The sequence below is a fragment of the Periophthalmus magnuspinnatus genome, chromosome 14, assembly GCF_009829125.3.
Source record: "Periophthalmus magnuspinnatus isolate fPerMag1 chromosome 14, fPerMag1.2.pri, whole genome shotgun sequence".
In the NCBI taxonomy this organism is placed as follows: Eukaryota; Metazoa; Chordata; class Actinopteri; order Gobiiformes; family Gobiidae; genus Periophthalmus; species Periophthalmus magnuspinnatus.
In genome coordinates this window covers 6940115-6955451 of record NC_047139.1, presented here as the reverse complement: position 1 = coordinate 6955451, position 15337 = coordinate 6940115, and the positions used below count along the sequence as shown (strand labels likewise).

Genomic DNA, 15337 nt, shown 5'->3' with positions numbered 1-15337 from the left:
ATTTAATTAAGCAGAGACATGCTTAATTAATTCATGTCGTTGTGCGCTATGGAACTGTGGCACAAAATGTTCTATTACAAGCCAGTGGTTAAATACTTTATTATTACCATGGCACTGCTAAAGCTACAGCTACAGCTTGTCCTACTACTACTACTACTACTACTACTACTACTACTACTACTACTACTCCTACTGCTACTGCTTCTGGTGCCTCTACCACTGCACCTGGTCACTAAAAAAAAGCCAGACTTTATCTCTCCCTTTGAATTATTGTTTAAAATGTACACGCCTGTCAGTTTTGTCCAATAAAATAAAACTCTTATATCCAACATAAAATGATAATAATTTGAGAAACACTTCCATAATCATAATTTAATCTGACACCTGGGAGCTGTGTGTGGCGTGAAGCAGCGACCTAAGACACGTTTTGACAGATTCCTCAACAGTGTTTGAGCGGAGTAAGGGGCGTTCACTCGCAAGTGTCAAACTAACAGACGCGTAAAGCTCTCCACGGATACGCACGGCACATCCGGGCACTGAACAACGTGCCATTCAAAATAAAAAGTCAGTTAGAGGTACACGTTTACGTAAATACACGTACAATTTGGGGAAATGTTAAAAATGTTAATAAAAAGCTGCTCAAATTCCAAGTGGCACCAAAGAAAATCCATGGAAAATCCGCGTTCCAATTTTACGCACAGACTTTACGTTGCTGTTGCGCGTTACGTAACATAATATGGAGGTATAAACCGGAAACGTAGGTGCCACAGAGTTCACTTGACGCCCCCCTCGCGCTAACCGTCCGCCCTGCCGTGCCTGTATCTACTGTAGAGTTGCGCCAGGCTGTACGTCTCCATTATATAACTTTAATGGACTCACGAGTTTAACGCCGCGGGAGCAAAGCGCAGGACCACGCATCTGTCCCGTCTTCTACTCGCATTTATTTGGTGGATCTTGAGTGGAGAGATTGAAAAACGAGGAGGGAGATATTGGTCACTTTACCCCCTGCTGGCGACGCGAGTTTAAAGTTGTCTACGTCTCGCAGAAAACGCTGGTGCGCGCAGCGGCTCTCATGGACTCTACATGTAGGTCAGCGAACCGAGTGTACTTTTCTGCACCAACGCTGTTTTTTCCAGATCATGTTTTCCTTCTGCAGGAGGATAAAGCCCCGTACGGATACCACTGACATTCTAACACCCAGCGTTTTCCAAGCTTGACACAGGTCTATTTTTTAATACAATTTGGACGGACAGATGACCTAAACTGGAGAAGCGCATCTCAACTGAAACTACAGGTACGAGCAGCTTGTTTGTTCATGGTACAATAGAATAACCTAAACGTAAAGTATTTGTTATGCCAGTGCGTGTAGGAGAAACAGCTGAAAGGTCCAGAGCATTGCGCATAAACAGACATTGCGCATATAGTTGAACATATGCTCTGTGTTTTCCGCGCGCAAGGTTCGTGTAAATTACTGCGATATACATAAACACTGTAGGCTTAACTTGAATAAATCCTGATGTGAGTGATCTGCCCGTTTAGGCGTGTGTTCAGTGCAGTGTCTCGTAACAGCCAACAGGTTGCACTAAAGTCCTGTGCGCGGCGCAGAGTGCACACGGGGGAGAAAAGTGCCGCAAAAGTCAGAAAAAGTGTGAAACTTTCTCCTTTCCTTTCACTAAATCTACGTGGAAAGGAAAGATACAGCTGCCCGTGGTCAGCAAACCGCGGTCAATAAATATAGACCATAGTCCAAGTCGAGTGGAAATCTATACTGTAGTCTGCGTGGGCGTGGAAAACACTGCTGCGCTCTGAGATAGGACCACAACAGCGAGGCACAATAAAAACAAGTACGAGATCATTCTGCGATAGTTCATTACATTTACTGATTGACTAGGCCTACGTGATCACTTCTGCGTGCGTGTTTAGTGTGAACCATCATCATCATGTCCATCTGTAAACTGCACTTTTATTCTGAAATCAAGATCCGTGTGTTTATTGTGTATTGTGTGTATTATGTGGCTGTGCAGTTGTGCATGTATCCACTCTGCACAGACCCCCTCACACATACAGTAGCCTGTGCGTCGTGTGCAGATGAGGCACGGTGCCTCTGACAGGTCACGCCCACCGCCTGAAGCAGAAATAAAAACAGAGCAGGGCATGAGGACTTGGCCCTGACAGCTCAGAGGAGGACCGGGCTGCCACACTTTTAACTCAAGATCAAATTACTCATCAGAAAATCTCACAGAAGCTCATAATGCATCAAATAAAAGGTTGAAACGTTGACTTGAAATGTGTGGGACCACAGTTTGTAGAACCTAAAGTGATCAGAGTTATTAACCATTAAAGAGAACAAAAAAACACACAACTCTGAGAACCTGCCCAATGTGTGAGGTTGACTGTCCTTGTTGTTACTCATGGTCTTTTTTTAAATTTTGAGACACAATAATAATTTGCGAGCCAATACTTGACGTGTACAAACTATTAATCTGAGCAGTTGTTTATTGGATTTTTTAGTCAGTATTAAACTAATAAATGAAGAAATTATTCCAGAGTTGTAGACACAGGTTCAACAAACGCTACTGTTTTATTTTATAGTTTATGTGGTTAATAAAAACACATTATTACATTTATGCCACATGTGACAACCAAAAAAGTTTAGCCTTACCAACAACGCTGTTAGCAAAAAATAAAAAAAAAGATAATGTTTTCTCAGTTGATTTTTAAGAAAAGTACTTCATAAAAAAACTTCAACCCACAGCGCCCCCTGGTGTGGCTATGAAATGCAACGCAACGTAACAACCGACCCCAGTCTCCCCCCGACTATCAACGTCTCATTTATGTGTCATTTCAGGCCAGTGAACACATCTCAAAGTAAAGTAGAATATCATGACGTTATTACAAATACAATATAGGCTTTGTCATTTCTTTATAATAGTTTTAACTGTAGAAACTCGTTGCCTGATGTGACAGCTGGCGCGACTTGCCCGTCCTGACACAGCCATCAAAGTTAATAATCTACAAGTGATCTACTAAACTGTGAACCATTTTCTGCGTTGTCCCATGACCGACTTTTAAAATGTTATGTCACGCCTGTAGCAGTTTAATGTACACACTCTTTACCAAACAGAGATAAATATTGGTGACAGCTCCCAGTGCGGCCTTAATCTCTATAAACAGATGTATTTGTACTGTGTCGTTGGCTGCGCAGCACTGACACTGTGGCACTGCCTGTAACACCAGTTAAGCCCAGGCATGTCTTGCTCTTGTTGGCTCGAATCCAAGAGCCACATAGCAACGTTGCATGTGCCGGAGACTGGAATACATAGTTCAAAGCATTGACTTGAATGTTATAATGATTTACGTTGTGACAGAACTGAGCAGGTCATTTCGCCCCCGTGTGCTGCTCCTCGTTCTGGTCACGGGGGAGAAGACCAGGTCAAGTTAGGAGTCTTAGAGCGGTTATAAAATGAACAGAAGAGAAAAGCACAGGCAGTGATGTTGGATAAAGTGTCCGTGGAGGTTACGTTTTTGTAGAGTTGAGAATGGTTTCAGACACCTGTTATTTTGAAAGATATCCTTATGTTGTTTGTGTTTTCCCTCCCCTCTCCAGGATAAAGCAATGGATCAGGGAGGACTGAAGCGCAACGGTAATCGAGACGACAGCCTGACATTTCAGGAGCCTGTTGGAGTTGGAGTGGGCAGAGAGTCAGTAGACACAGCTGGTTCGCTGCTACATGCTAACATGCATCTCCCCAACAACAACACCGCCTCTCTGCAGATGTCCCAGCCCGCCGTGGCCTCCAACGGACGGGTCGCTCCCAAAACTCAAGCGACCCTGGTGAATCTTTTTGAGTCTCCAGATATTTGTTTCAACATTGAGGACAACCTGCCCGTGGTGAACCATGGCAGCGCCGATCTGGATCTGGATCTGGACGGCTCCACGAACATCATCAACTCCTCGGAAACGTCTGTCCTGAGGAACCTGCCTATCCCAGATCTGTTTGGGTCTAACATCAAGCAGGAGCAGGATTTCTCTCTGCCCAAGGACCTGGGAGGTTATAACGTGCACCCCGGCTCATGTGACCTGGATAACACCAACGTCAGACTCATGGAGAACAGCGAGATTTTGCAGGGTCTGGACCTTCCCGGGACTCTGCCTGAAATCAGTGATATTGAGTTTGATTCTGAAATGGCCCACCTCTGTAAGATCCTCCACGAAACCAGCAACAACGTGGGGGTTCCGATGCGGGGCATGTCAAAGGAAACCAAGCCCCTAATGGGTAACGGAGGGCACTGCTCTGGCGTGAACGGGACAGACCCCCACCACGGCTCCATGCTCCACCAGACCCAGGACGTGCCCCTTCTCCACCACCAGCCCTCCTCGCTCCTCTCCAGCGTCATGGTAAAGATAGAGAAGGAGGACGACTTCATTCACATCCAAACCCCCGGAGTCAAGCAGGAGAAGTCGGACAACTCGTCTTACTGCGCCAGCCAGTGTCTCCAGAACAGCTCTCTGCACGGAGGCCCCATTCCCCCCTCTATCGGGCACGGGTACCACTACAGACCCGCCCCGGCCTCCACCGTAACCTTGCCCGAGCAGAAGCCGTTCGCCATGTACCCCTCGCTGCCCTCGGTGGAAGAGGGCTGGGCGCGGGGCAGGTACGGGGAGGGGTCCGGGATGCAGAGGAGCGAGAACGGACTCTCCTCCGCCGCCTCCTCGCTGGCGCCGTACCCTCTGAACTTCTCCAGGTAAGGCGTTAAGTCGCACTTGTTTGCTTTAATTTGTACGTTATGTATGCTTTTAGTCTGCGTGTGCGTCATTTAAAGCGCGCAAACAGTCCTGACCTAGTGACACGTTAAAAAAGCAAAATAATACGATATGAATGGACCGCCGTTGTGTAATGATTAGATGTTTAAGTTGTGCAGTAAATGTCTGTACGGTTATGAAGAAGTGAAAGGAAGTTGCCAAGCCTTTTACATTTGTGGATGTGAGAGTAACTGCTCATACTCGACGGCAGCTAGGCATTTTAGTATTTTAGACGCGTCACGATGTTTTTTTTGCGATAGTGGTGAGATTTTAGTCATTTTTTGTTGCAATACAGGGTCGAATAAGTGCATTTTATTTCATATCTTTTAATGATTTTGTGCTGTAGCTTCAATATGATCGTTTATCGCAATATTTCTCTGCTTCGTCTTCTCAGAATGTGCGTCTTTGTAGCCACATAAATCTTACAAAACGATTAAACAAATGAACAAAATCAGCTTTAACACCGAGGATACGTGTTGCAATCCTTGTGTTGTAAGTTTAGCTGAGAGAAACGCATATTTTTGGGGCATATTTTGAAGCATGTTTTGAATTTTAGGTGAAAAAAAAAAGATAGTGTTTGTAACCTGAGTGGCACGAGGCAGAGATGAGTTGCCAGGTTACAAGATGACAGATATTTTAACACCTAGAAGGGAGTATTTTTGTGCGTCTCGCCTGAAATGTCTTGAAGCATCGCAGTGTTTCAGTCGTCGCTCCTCCTCGCTGCGCTATTGTGGGATATCTCAAGTTTACGTAAATATGTGGTCCCACAGGAAGTGAGTCATTAGGAGAGGTCAACGTTAATGTGCAATGGGTCACATCATTTAAAGAGAAACCGTTTTAAGTGAAGAAATGTGTTGTTTGCTGATGACTAAGCATGTTACGCAAGGGCTGTTAATATACTGACGGAAGGAAATATTGAATTGTTTCTCATGGGGAGCAGAATAGATGCTGTGTTACCTCATTTTTGTTCATTTGTTATGGGTAACTGCAACTGATTTCTATATTGTAATAAAAAAGAATAAAACAAGGCTTCTTTCAGGTGTAAAATGGCAGTTTAAGGTTGTGTTTCCTCATGATGCAAAATTGGTAAAACTTGGTACTAACGAATAGGACTTGATACTAAATACTGCTTATAATACACTCGAGGTTTATATCTTATATGGACCTTGAGTTGGAAATAAAGACAGGATGACAATAGTATGTGATTTTCAGCATTAAACTGTAGTACTTTCTTTTATATTACCACGTGGCCTCATCCTCCTGGGACCTGAAGTTCATATATGAGGACAACACATTTTGCGTTGTCCAGGCCACGATGCAAATTTTTAGAAGAACAGCAACAATGCAAAAATACTTAATTTAGAATATTTTTAAGAGTTTAGAATGTTCAGAATTTTTATTTATTATTATTATTATTATTATTATTATTATTATTATTATTATTATTATTATTATTATATGTATTTGTTTATGTATTTATTTATTATTATTTATTTGTATTTATTTATTTATTTATTTTCTAAATATTTCTGTATATTTTCCTGCTCCTGTCAACATCACTTCACATGAGACACATTGTTCCAAGAGGCACAATTGTTGTTTCTTACTGTTGTTTTTACTCAGGACAGATGTTGCTGTGTTCAGGGTCTTAATAAATAGGTTTTGCAAATCATTATTCAAATTTATTATCAAAATGATGAAAACATAGACCGACTGTCCTCATTTGTGGACATCATTATTCTTAGTCTCATCAGGTCCAATCAGCCCAAATAAAAAAGAGAAATTAATAAAGTTCAGGCAAGAGCTCGGGTCTCAGGAGGTTAAATCTGTAATCACTCAGGTTCCATAGTGGTCCATGTGCGTGTACTCGTCGCTGTGTCTTATACTTGTTCTGGTACAGCTCAAGATCATTCATTTCTGTCCCGTGAGTGTGACTTTTTTAGCATCGATACTTGTTCAAATAATGAGAATCTAGTTTCGGTGCTAGTTTTAACTCTGATTAGTATCTGATTGTCATTACTTCTTCATTTACAAAACCCTAATTTAATCAAAAAAGACCCTCGTTTATGTCGGTTTTTTCAGTCCCTGGTGTGTTTGTCTCTTGTGTTCAGTCGGACTAAATGAAGTACTAAACCTGTACTGATGCAGAACGTGGACTATTGTCATTTTTAGTGCAGTTATTCACAACGTCTGATATATACATCCATGTAAATAAGTGGAGAGTTATGAGGGGTAAAGATCAGGGGGATTCTGGTGCCATGTGACGACATTTGCTACTGGAACATATTCCTCAGAAACACTATTCATCTGACTGTCAAAAAGCCTTCTCATGGCGACACTCTCTGCATACCAACTCACTTCCCTCCACATGTTTAATCTGCCGTAGCTCCTCTTTTATGCAGTGGAACGTAAACTTCACGAGCATTGTTTTACTTGTCCGTTTTATTCTTTATTTTTTGGACTTGAGTCAGATTTGAGACACTATTTTGAGACTTGGGGCTTGACTTGAGCCCTGCGACTTGACACTTCTCCAAAAAAATCCTGTTTTTAGACTCCACTTTTCTCGATAAAGTTGATAGTTTGTTACTATTTGTTGCTGTGGCTGTTACAATAACTGAAATACTGTGATCTCATGTTGTCAAACGTCTCAGAACGATGTTGGAGGCTGTCACAATAAACTGCATTAGAAGCTCTCTTGTTTTGTTGCAGCAGCAGATAAAAAAGCAGGAACTACATAGACCATGATCCTCCACTTCAGGGCAGACGACCTGATGAAATATTGAGCGTTTATGGCAGTAATGATTCACACTAAGCTCTTGTCAAGCCACAAAAAGGAAGAAGTCGCATTTGTACAGTTCTGTTAACCTCCAAAGTATCACGACAAGAGATTTGGATATTGTTACATCAGTATTTGTTGCCATGACTTTTTACGTAGTACAATTTAGTTTAAAAAGCATATAAATTGCTAATATAGGAGCTTTATTTGATACTTCGGTTCGATTTTGCCCTTTACCACATGGCTGGGATCAATCTAACTGTCAAAATCAACAATTATAACGCTTAAAATATTGAGATGTGCTTCGAATGAGCTTGACTTTGCACCAAACATATTAAAACGGGATGTATAAAAGCTGCACGGGGCGAGGCTTAACACCATATTGTACGTGTTTTTCCAAGGAAATCAATTCAAAGACGATGCCAGTTGAATAATAACGACTGAAATTAATCATTATATAACAAGCTTCATGCCAAAAGATTTTAAAAAAGTCCTTGAAATACCTATATTGAAGAGCATAATCAGGAAATATCATGATGAATCGTGTTTGAAATTGATTTGTGGATTATATAAGGATTTTTAGGACATGGACGATGTTAAACAAGGGGAACGGGAAGGAAATACGGTTTTGTCGAATGAAACTTGGTTCAAACACAGCGCGAGATGTTTTGGCTGGAAGTGTCTCAGTAGATAATTTATAAAACCTGCACAAAACTCACATTATTCGGGCTCATTCGGGAGAAACTGTGGTGTTCAGGGTGTTTTTGGGCATGTCCTACGATACAGAATTTTTGGAATAATCTTCGATCAGAGTTGAAAGCGTCTTTAAATTGGGACGAATTATTTTTTGGACTTGTATATTCTGTGGACACGAGCGCTGAGATGGAACGTTTATTTAGTATATCGAGTTTAGCAGTCAATAACTTTAAAAAAAATGGTTAATAATGCTTTGGTTTTACACGTGGGTTAAGTGTTTTGCTGAAGGACACAACAGCAGTAATCAGTAAACTGCAGATTTCTCAGATTTCTTAGTATAAAGTTCGAATATTTAGAGCTTTATATGCGCGTTTATTGCGTGTTTGTATTGTTTGCGTTACACAGAAGCACCACATATACGCATTTCTTCTAGTTTTCTGCTGCCCTTCTTGTTTCTCTCAGTTATTTTCCTCCTCCCTCCATCCATACCCTTCATATAACAGTGTAAACTATGCAGACAGGAAGCACATGGTTTGGCAACAGCGCATTCTTGAACTACCACGCACGATATTTCACATATGAAGAAGTCTTCCTCCTCCTACATGTCGTCGTGTGCGTGAGACCGATTAGCGCCGGATCGATTTGGAGTTGATCATTGACACTGGTTACAGCCTTAAGCGTGTTTACTTTAGCGAGGGGCTTATGTCATGTATTGCACTTATGTAATTTTGTATTGCATTTCACTTGGAGATTTTAATGAGGCCAAAGTCTTAACGCTGCTATAAAGGCACTGACGCTCTAAGCATAGAACCGACTTGTCTTAACGCTCGTAACGTGTTTTTAAAGAGCTTTGCAGTGGACGTTACAGCATGCAATATTAGTGTAGTTGTTTTAGGTTTTTTTTCTATCATTCATCAATCTCACAGTGGTTTATTTCGTCTTATTTCTTCCTCTAAAGCACGTGTGTCAAACTCAAGGCCCGTGGGCTAAATGTGGCTCTCCGCGTCATTTTATGCGGTCCTCGACAGGGTAAATTAAAAGGTATAATGGTCTTAAAGTGTCGTTTTATCATAAGACACACAGTTACACAGCCATATTTTAAACATCTTTGCAAATGCGTGTGTAATATTTGTAACATGAATAAGTAATGAATATTTAATGAACAGTTAACGGTTTCACGGCAGCTGATTTGCTGATATGGCCCTGGGTGAAAATGTGTCTGACACCACTGCTCTAAAGTCTGAACCCTGCTCCAAAGCACAATCGATACTAAAACTAGTACTAAAACGAAAAGATAGACTCATTTGAGAAAGTATCGGTACTAAAAAGTCACATTCACAGGACAGAAACGGACCTTTCTTGAAGCTTTAGAATGATCTTGAGCTGTATCAGAACAAGTATGAGACCATCATGCACCACTGTGGCACCTAAACCTGGACGACTGAGGGATTACACAGATATAAGGCCACGTGGGAATATAAAAAAAAGATGATTTAAAGACGAAACTGACTCTCGTGAGACACCTTATGATGTCATTTAGTGCTAGTATTCAAGTTTACAGCTACATTTTACCTTTTTGTTCAGTAGAGATTGGCAATTCCAGAGCTGAAACCATCCAAATGTTTCTACTGAAGGTGTATGGAGTTTAAAAACACAGTGGAGCACTTCCTGTATTACCACATGATGACATCACAAGGTGGAACACTCGCCCTCAGCCTGAACGTGCAGGATTTGTGTGTGAAACATGGGTGAATGAAACGAAACGCAACTCCAGGGCTGTTTTTGATGAGGAAACAGATCAGAAAATGGCGTAACATGGGCCCTTTAATGTCAAAAAAATCTCTTGTGTAAAGAAAGAGTGTTTTTTTTATTTTCATCGTGGCATCAGAATCGATTATTGAGCATCGAGTCTATTCCTTAGTATCGAAATCGAGCTGGAAAACGACACCTAAAACACCTGAAACACCTAAAACACAAACTTGCACGTTAAAATTTGTCTTAAATAAAATGTGACCGGTTCAGCTAACACGTTTGTGGATTTCAGAACGTGTTTGTAAGGCAAATTTAAATCGTGCTCGGCAAAAAAATCACAGGACATTTTGTACAGAGGGCAGTACGTCACCAAAATAACTGCAGACTTTACAATTTGGCTATGACGATTTGGATTAGATGCGATTAATTCTACGGTAGTGTTAGTTTTTACTGCTACTTTTGGTTTAAGTTGAGTCAGAGTTGCAGTAGATAAGCCCTTAGTTTAGACATTTTGTTCATTTGTGTGTAATTCTGAACATGATAACACGATATAAAAACATTCTGCGCTGGTACTTGGCGTGCTAAACATTGTCCTTCGTCATTACGTCCAGTACATTACATCGAGTCCGGGCTAAGTCAGCTATCGTTAGACTCGACTCCGAAGACTAATTTGACAAAGAGGGGGATTGTCACACGCTGCAGATGCATTTTGCACGTCACCGCTCTGTGAATCAATCGCCCGATAAGATCTTTACTGTTTGAGACAATGCGAACGTGCCCCGAAGCCAAGCTGCAATAAATTACACTGACATAAAGAAGTCGCATAACAGATACAAGCTCTGGGCCATAACACCTGGAGGATTAAAGGTCCCGAATCGCACAAAACTGACTCTTCTGAACTTTAAGACATGTTTTAATGCGGTTATCTCATCAAAAAACAGACCTGGAGTTGTGTTTTGTTTCATTCGCACGTGTTTGAGTAATGTTTTATTATTAGTTTGTCTACATCTGTAAATCTCAAAACACTCTGTTCCACTTTATGATGTCATGAAGCGATAGTTTTCACATTAACAGCTCTTTTTTATCTTTAGTAAAAGCCAAAAGTCAAATCTGTCAACTGGACAAAAATGTTGTAGGAGTGAAGATGTTTTGCTGCTCGTCCAAGTTCTTTCTTCAGTTCTGGTCAGATTCACTGCTGGACGCTGCCTTTTATTTATCTGAAGGGGAGGAGCTAACTGCACTGAAACTGTAAACGGCTTTTGTTTCTGTTTGTAGACTTGGGCTATTGAGCTACGCTAACTGTGCGCTGTGCCTGAGTCATAATTAACATGTTCATTCAACTCTTAACAGGGGCTTTCACACCTATTGGCGTCCTGTTTAGCTGTAGGGTTCTCTTTGTTTCCTTTGTTTGCTTTGGGTCTGAGGATAGAGTTATAGATGGGGGAAAGGTGATGTTGAAGGCTCCCATTCTTGGTCAAGGAAAGATTGTGTTTCCTTAAAAAAAATAGCCTTTTTAGGGAGTTAAAGATGCAATGTTTGTTTGTTTGTCCAGTTTCAGTGTAATTAGCGCCTCCTTCAGGTAGATATAAGGCAGCGTGCAGCAGTAATCTGACCAGAACTGAAGAAGCGGCTTGGATGAGCAGCAAAACACCTTCACTCCTTCAACTTTTTTGTCCAGCTGACACATTTTACTTTGGGCTTTTACTATGGATCAGACCTGGACGACTGAGGATTACAGAGAAAACTTTTACCTTTAGTTCAGTAGAGTTTGGCAATCCCAAGGCTGAAATCATTTTAATGATTCTAGCGAAGGTGTGTGGGGTTTAAAAACACAGTGAAGCACTTCCTGTATGACATCACAAGGTGGAACGGAGTGTTTTCTGATTGAGAGAAGAGCTCAGCCTAAATATGCAGAGTTAAATATGTTTGTAATGAAGAGATAACCATATAACATAGATCAGAAAATAACATAATATGGGCCTTTTAATAAAACTATTCAAACCATATGTCCAAATGTTTAATCTCCAAGATATTCTCATCAATTTCCAAATTATTATCGCAGTTTTGTAATGTAATAATTGTAATAATTCAGTGACTAGGCCTATGCAAACATATCTGTCAAATCTATTTTCTATACAAAACAGCTCAACATCACATTGTATTCCATCGAGTTTAATGCTTCGCTCGCTGATTCTGCAGAAACCCGCGATGTTTTTCAGCTCCCTGCGATATTTTTTAATCACGCCCGTATGAAAACAGCGAGATTCACCAGTCACCAGCCCCAAATCTTCTTAAAGGATTGAAGAAGTGTGTGTTTTGATCCCAGGAAATCCAGTCCTAGCATCTGCAAATGAGCTGGCTAAACAAAAAGACTACAGCCCGGTTTAAAAAAGGAAAAAAAAGGTTTACAATGACTGACAAAACCACAATTGATGTTCTATTTTTAAGCTTCAGCCTCGACAGCTACACATTAGCTATATGTGTCTGTACGCGCAACATTTTCTAACCAATCAAATTCCTCTGTGCAGTGCAGTAAGTGGCTCCTGAAGTGACAGGCCGTGAGCTCGTAATTGGACTGGCTGGTTATTTGGCCGTCTGTGAGGCCACTTCACTTACAGAGTAGAGTCGCGGATGGACGCTGGTCATTGTGCAGTACTGTACCCGCGTGTATACGAGTATAAATAGAGCCGCACTCGCTCGTAGGAAGAGGATCGGGCTTGTTTTGTTTGGCAGCGAGTCCGTCAGGAAGCAGGAAGTGCAGAGTCTCAAGCTACGACCTAGAATACTGTCCATTTGGCTTTTGTTAGACTTAGAATACATCGTAGGGCTGCTTGATTACAGAGGAAAAATAGTAAAAATGACGATTAAATGGGTCACAATTGAAATCCCTGTTATTTATGTACATTTGTCAGACTTTGTGCTGCAACAATGGAATTTTTTATGTTATTTTTATGTTTATCTACCCAGTTTTTCCATGTATTTCAGTGTAAATTGTCTTATCCCAGTAGAAACATATTGTATAAGTAGCTCTTGAGGTCATAAAATAAGTTTGCTGCCTGCTATGTGCATCTAATTAGAAAGTATTTAGTGTCAGATAGTCAGGAAGTGTGTGTTAGCATGCTGATTGTTGAAATTCGCTATGCATAGGACCATTGCAAACCACGTAAAAGTGAACTAGTTCTGTTTTTCACGTTTTATAGCGGTAAAAATCAGCACTTTTATGTTAAATAAATGTTTGGTGATTTGGCGACTGTAACTGAATCAACTGCTTTTTTTACAATTACACTTTTTATTTTTGTAATAATAATTGTAATCACCATTAAAAGTAATTAATTGCACAGTCCTACTACATTGTTTCTTTAAAATGTGCAAATTATCTACAGAAAAAAGCAAAAAATTAACAACTTTTTATCAATCGAGCCTTTGTTTTGGTTTTCAGTATCGCACAAAAAGTGAGAGAACCTTAAAATGAAGCATAAAAGTACAGAAATATCACCTTGTACTGTTTTTGGAAGCCGTCCTTCCATCTTCCATGGCGTCAACTCTTCCGTGTCTGAAACTCATTTAAACCGTTGGAGTTTAACCCTGTGAATATGTCCCATGTGTAATGATGTGTCAAAACTTTATTATAACATGTTTCAGAATATTTGGAACGCGACTGTCAAAACACACGTCAAAATGGGAGCGTGAAAGGTTCTTTTAACTTCAGCCAAATTTACGTAAATGTTGGATCGCAGTGTGACTCTGAAGTGCTGTACGTTTGCAATTTGTTTTCTCCCCGACAAAACCCACAATGTCGATGAAACGTTCTGCACCGACGAAGGTTTTTTGAACTTTGAGAGAGTTTAAACGAGAGAGAAATGTGAGAAAATGTTAACGCCTGTGTGAGAAAAGTGTATAAAGTGTGTGGTGAGGGGTTTTACAGACAAAAAACATATAGAATAATGGCGATAAACGAGGGACCACTGTATACTGAAATATATGTGACCGAAACCCTTGAAGTTACTGTATATTGTTGTATTAGTTTCCCTCATCAGTGTCTTACTCACGCATGAATCTTGTACCGTCCTGCGTTTGAGTCTTTGTACTTACTTGCCTTTATGCACAAGTGGGACTTACCCATCCTGCAGTTTTGAACTTGAAGTATTTCACAAAACGAGCATAACATCATAACCGCTTGGCTAATTGTAACAAACTGCATTAAATAAACACATATATTTTCAACTAAACCAACTATGACAAGAACAATAACACAATTTCGCCTTTTCGCCTTTGTTTTTTTCCAACTTTACAGCCGCTGCGATCACTGTTATTATCAAAAACATGCCAGTATTTTAACAAACTCGTGCGTATGTCGGCGGTGAGGATCAAGAGGTAAGTTTTGTCTCTAGTTGTAAATGCAGGTGTAATTTTGGCTTTTATTATTAGCCCGTTGCGTTTGTGTTTAGGGCGAGAACGATAAACCGGGGATGATACTGTAAACACTGCACTTCAAAGTCCTCATAAATCTAAAACTAACTGCTGACTCCGCTCTTAGGTGAAGGTAACGCCCCTTTCCGCCCGTCCTGCTGGTTTAGGACGGAGCGGTCACTTGCACTTGGCAACGCCGTCAATCAAACCTGTTGCTAACGCCAGCGGGAGTGACCTTGGGGAAAGAAGACGCTTGATTTGTCTGTTATTAATGTTCATATCTTGATTTACGGACACAATAGAGAAATAAAAACACCAGGATCATGTAGCGCGGGTTAGTACGAACAATTTAAGACCAAAAATGACGAGTCTGACAGCAGCAGTTACGGAAAGAGGAGCGACGTTTTTTCAATGTAAAGTGAATTGGAGCCAGAGTTGTTGGTGTAAATGAACATTTTACACAAATCGACTACTTTATATCAAAACATTTCCCAAATGGTCCATTGAAACGAATGGGATTCCCGCTTAACCTGAAGCGACGCCACAAAAAACGCAGAATTTAGTAGCATTTAGAGGAGGAATAAGGTCAATAGTGTAGATGATTGTTGTTCTTGTTGTTGTTTTCCAAATGTATTTTCTGTAATCGTTTTTTTAAAGTTCTCAGTCTGAAGCATGAGTAGAAACAGTTGTGGTGTGGTGGTTAAAATACTACATCCTTGTACCTTTGAAAGTAGTATGACGCCACAAGCTAAACCTCACAATACTCATAATGTAAGTGTCTAATCTGATGCAACAGTGAAACGGTTTTTCAATGTAAAGTGAATTGGAGCCAGAGCCGATGGAGCAGGAAGCGCGACCGTGCTCACTTCTTGTTTGGAGCGTGACGGCTAGCAGGTTAG

At 40.8% G+C, this 15337-nt stretch overlaps 1 protein-coding gene across 2 annotated transcripts in view; it reads left to right on the top strand.

Moving 5' to 3' along the window:
- Window positions 1-806: 806 nt before the first annotated feature.
- Window positions 807-15337, top strand: part of LOC117381906 (glucocorticoid receptor-like) — a 154740-nt gene continuing 140209 nt past the window's right edge. For both annotated transcript variants that reach the window (XM_033978959.2, XM_033978958.2), the window contains exons 1-2: window positions 807-1294; window positions 3608-4746. In XM_033978959.2, the coding sequence (XP_033834850.1) occupies window positions 3617-4746 (1130 nt within the window). In that variant the 5' untranslated portion in view covers window positions 807-1294; window positions 3608-3616. The remainder of the gene's footprint in view (window positions 1295-3607; window positions 4747-15337) is intronic.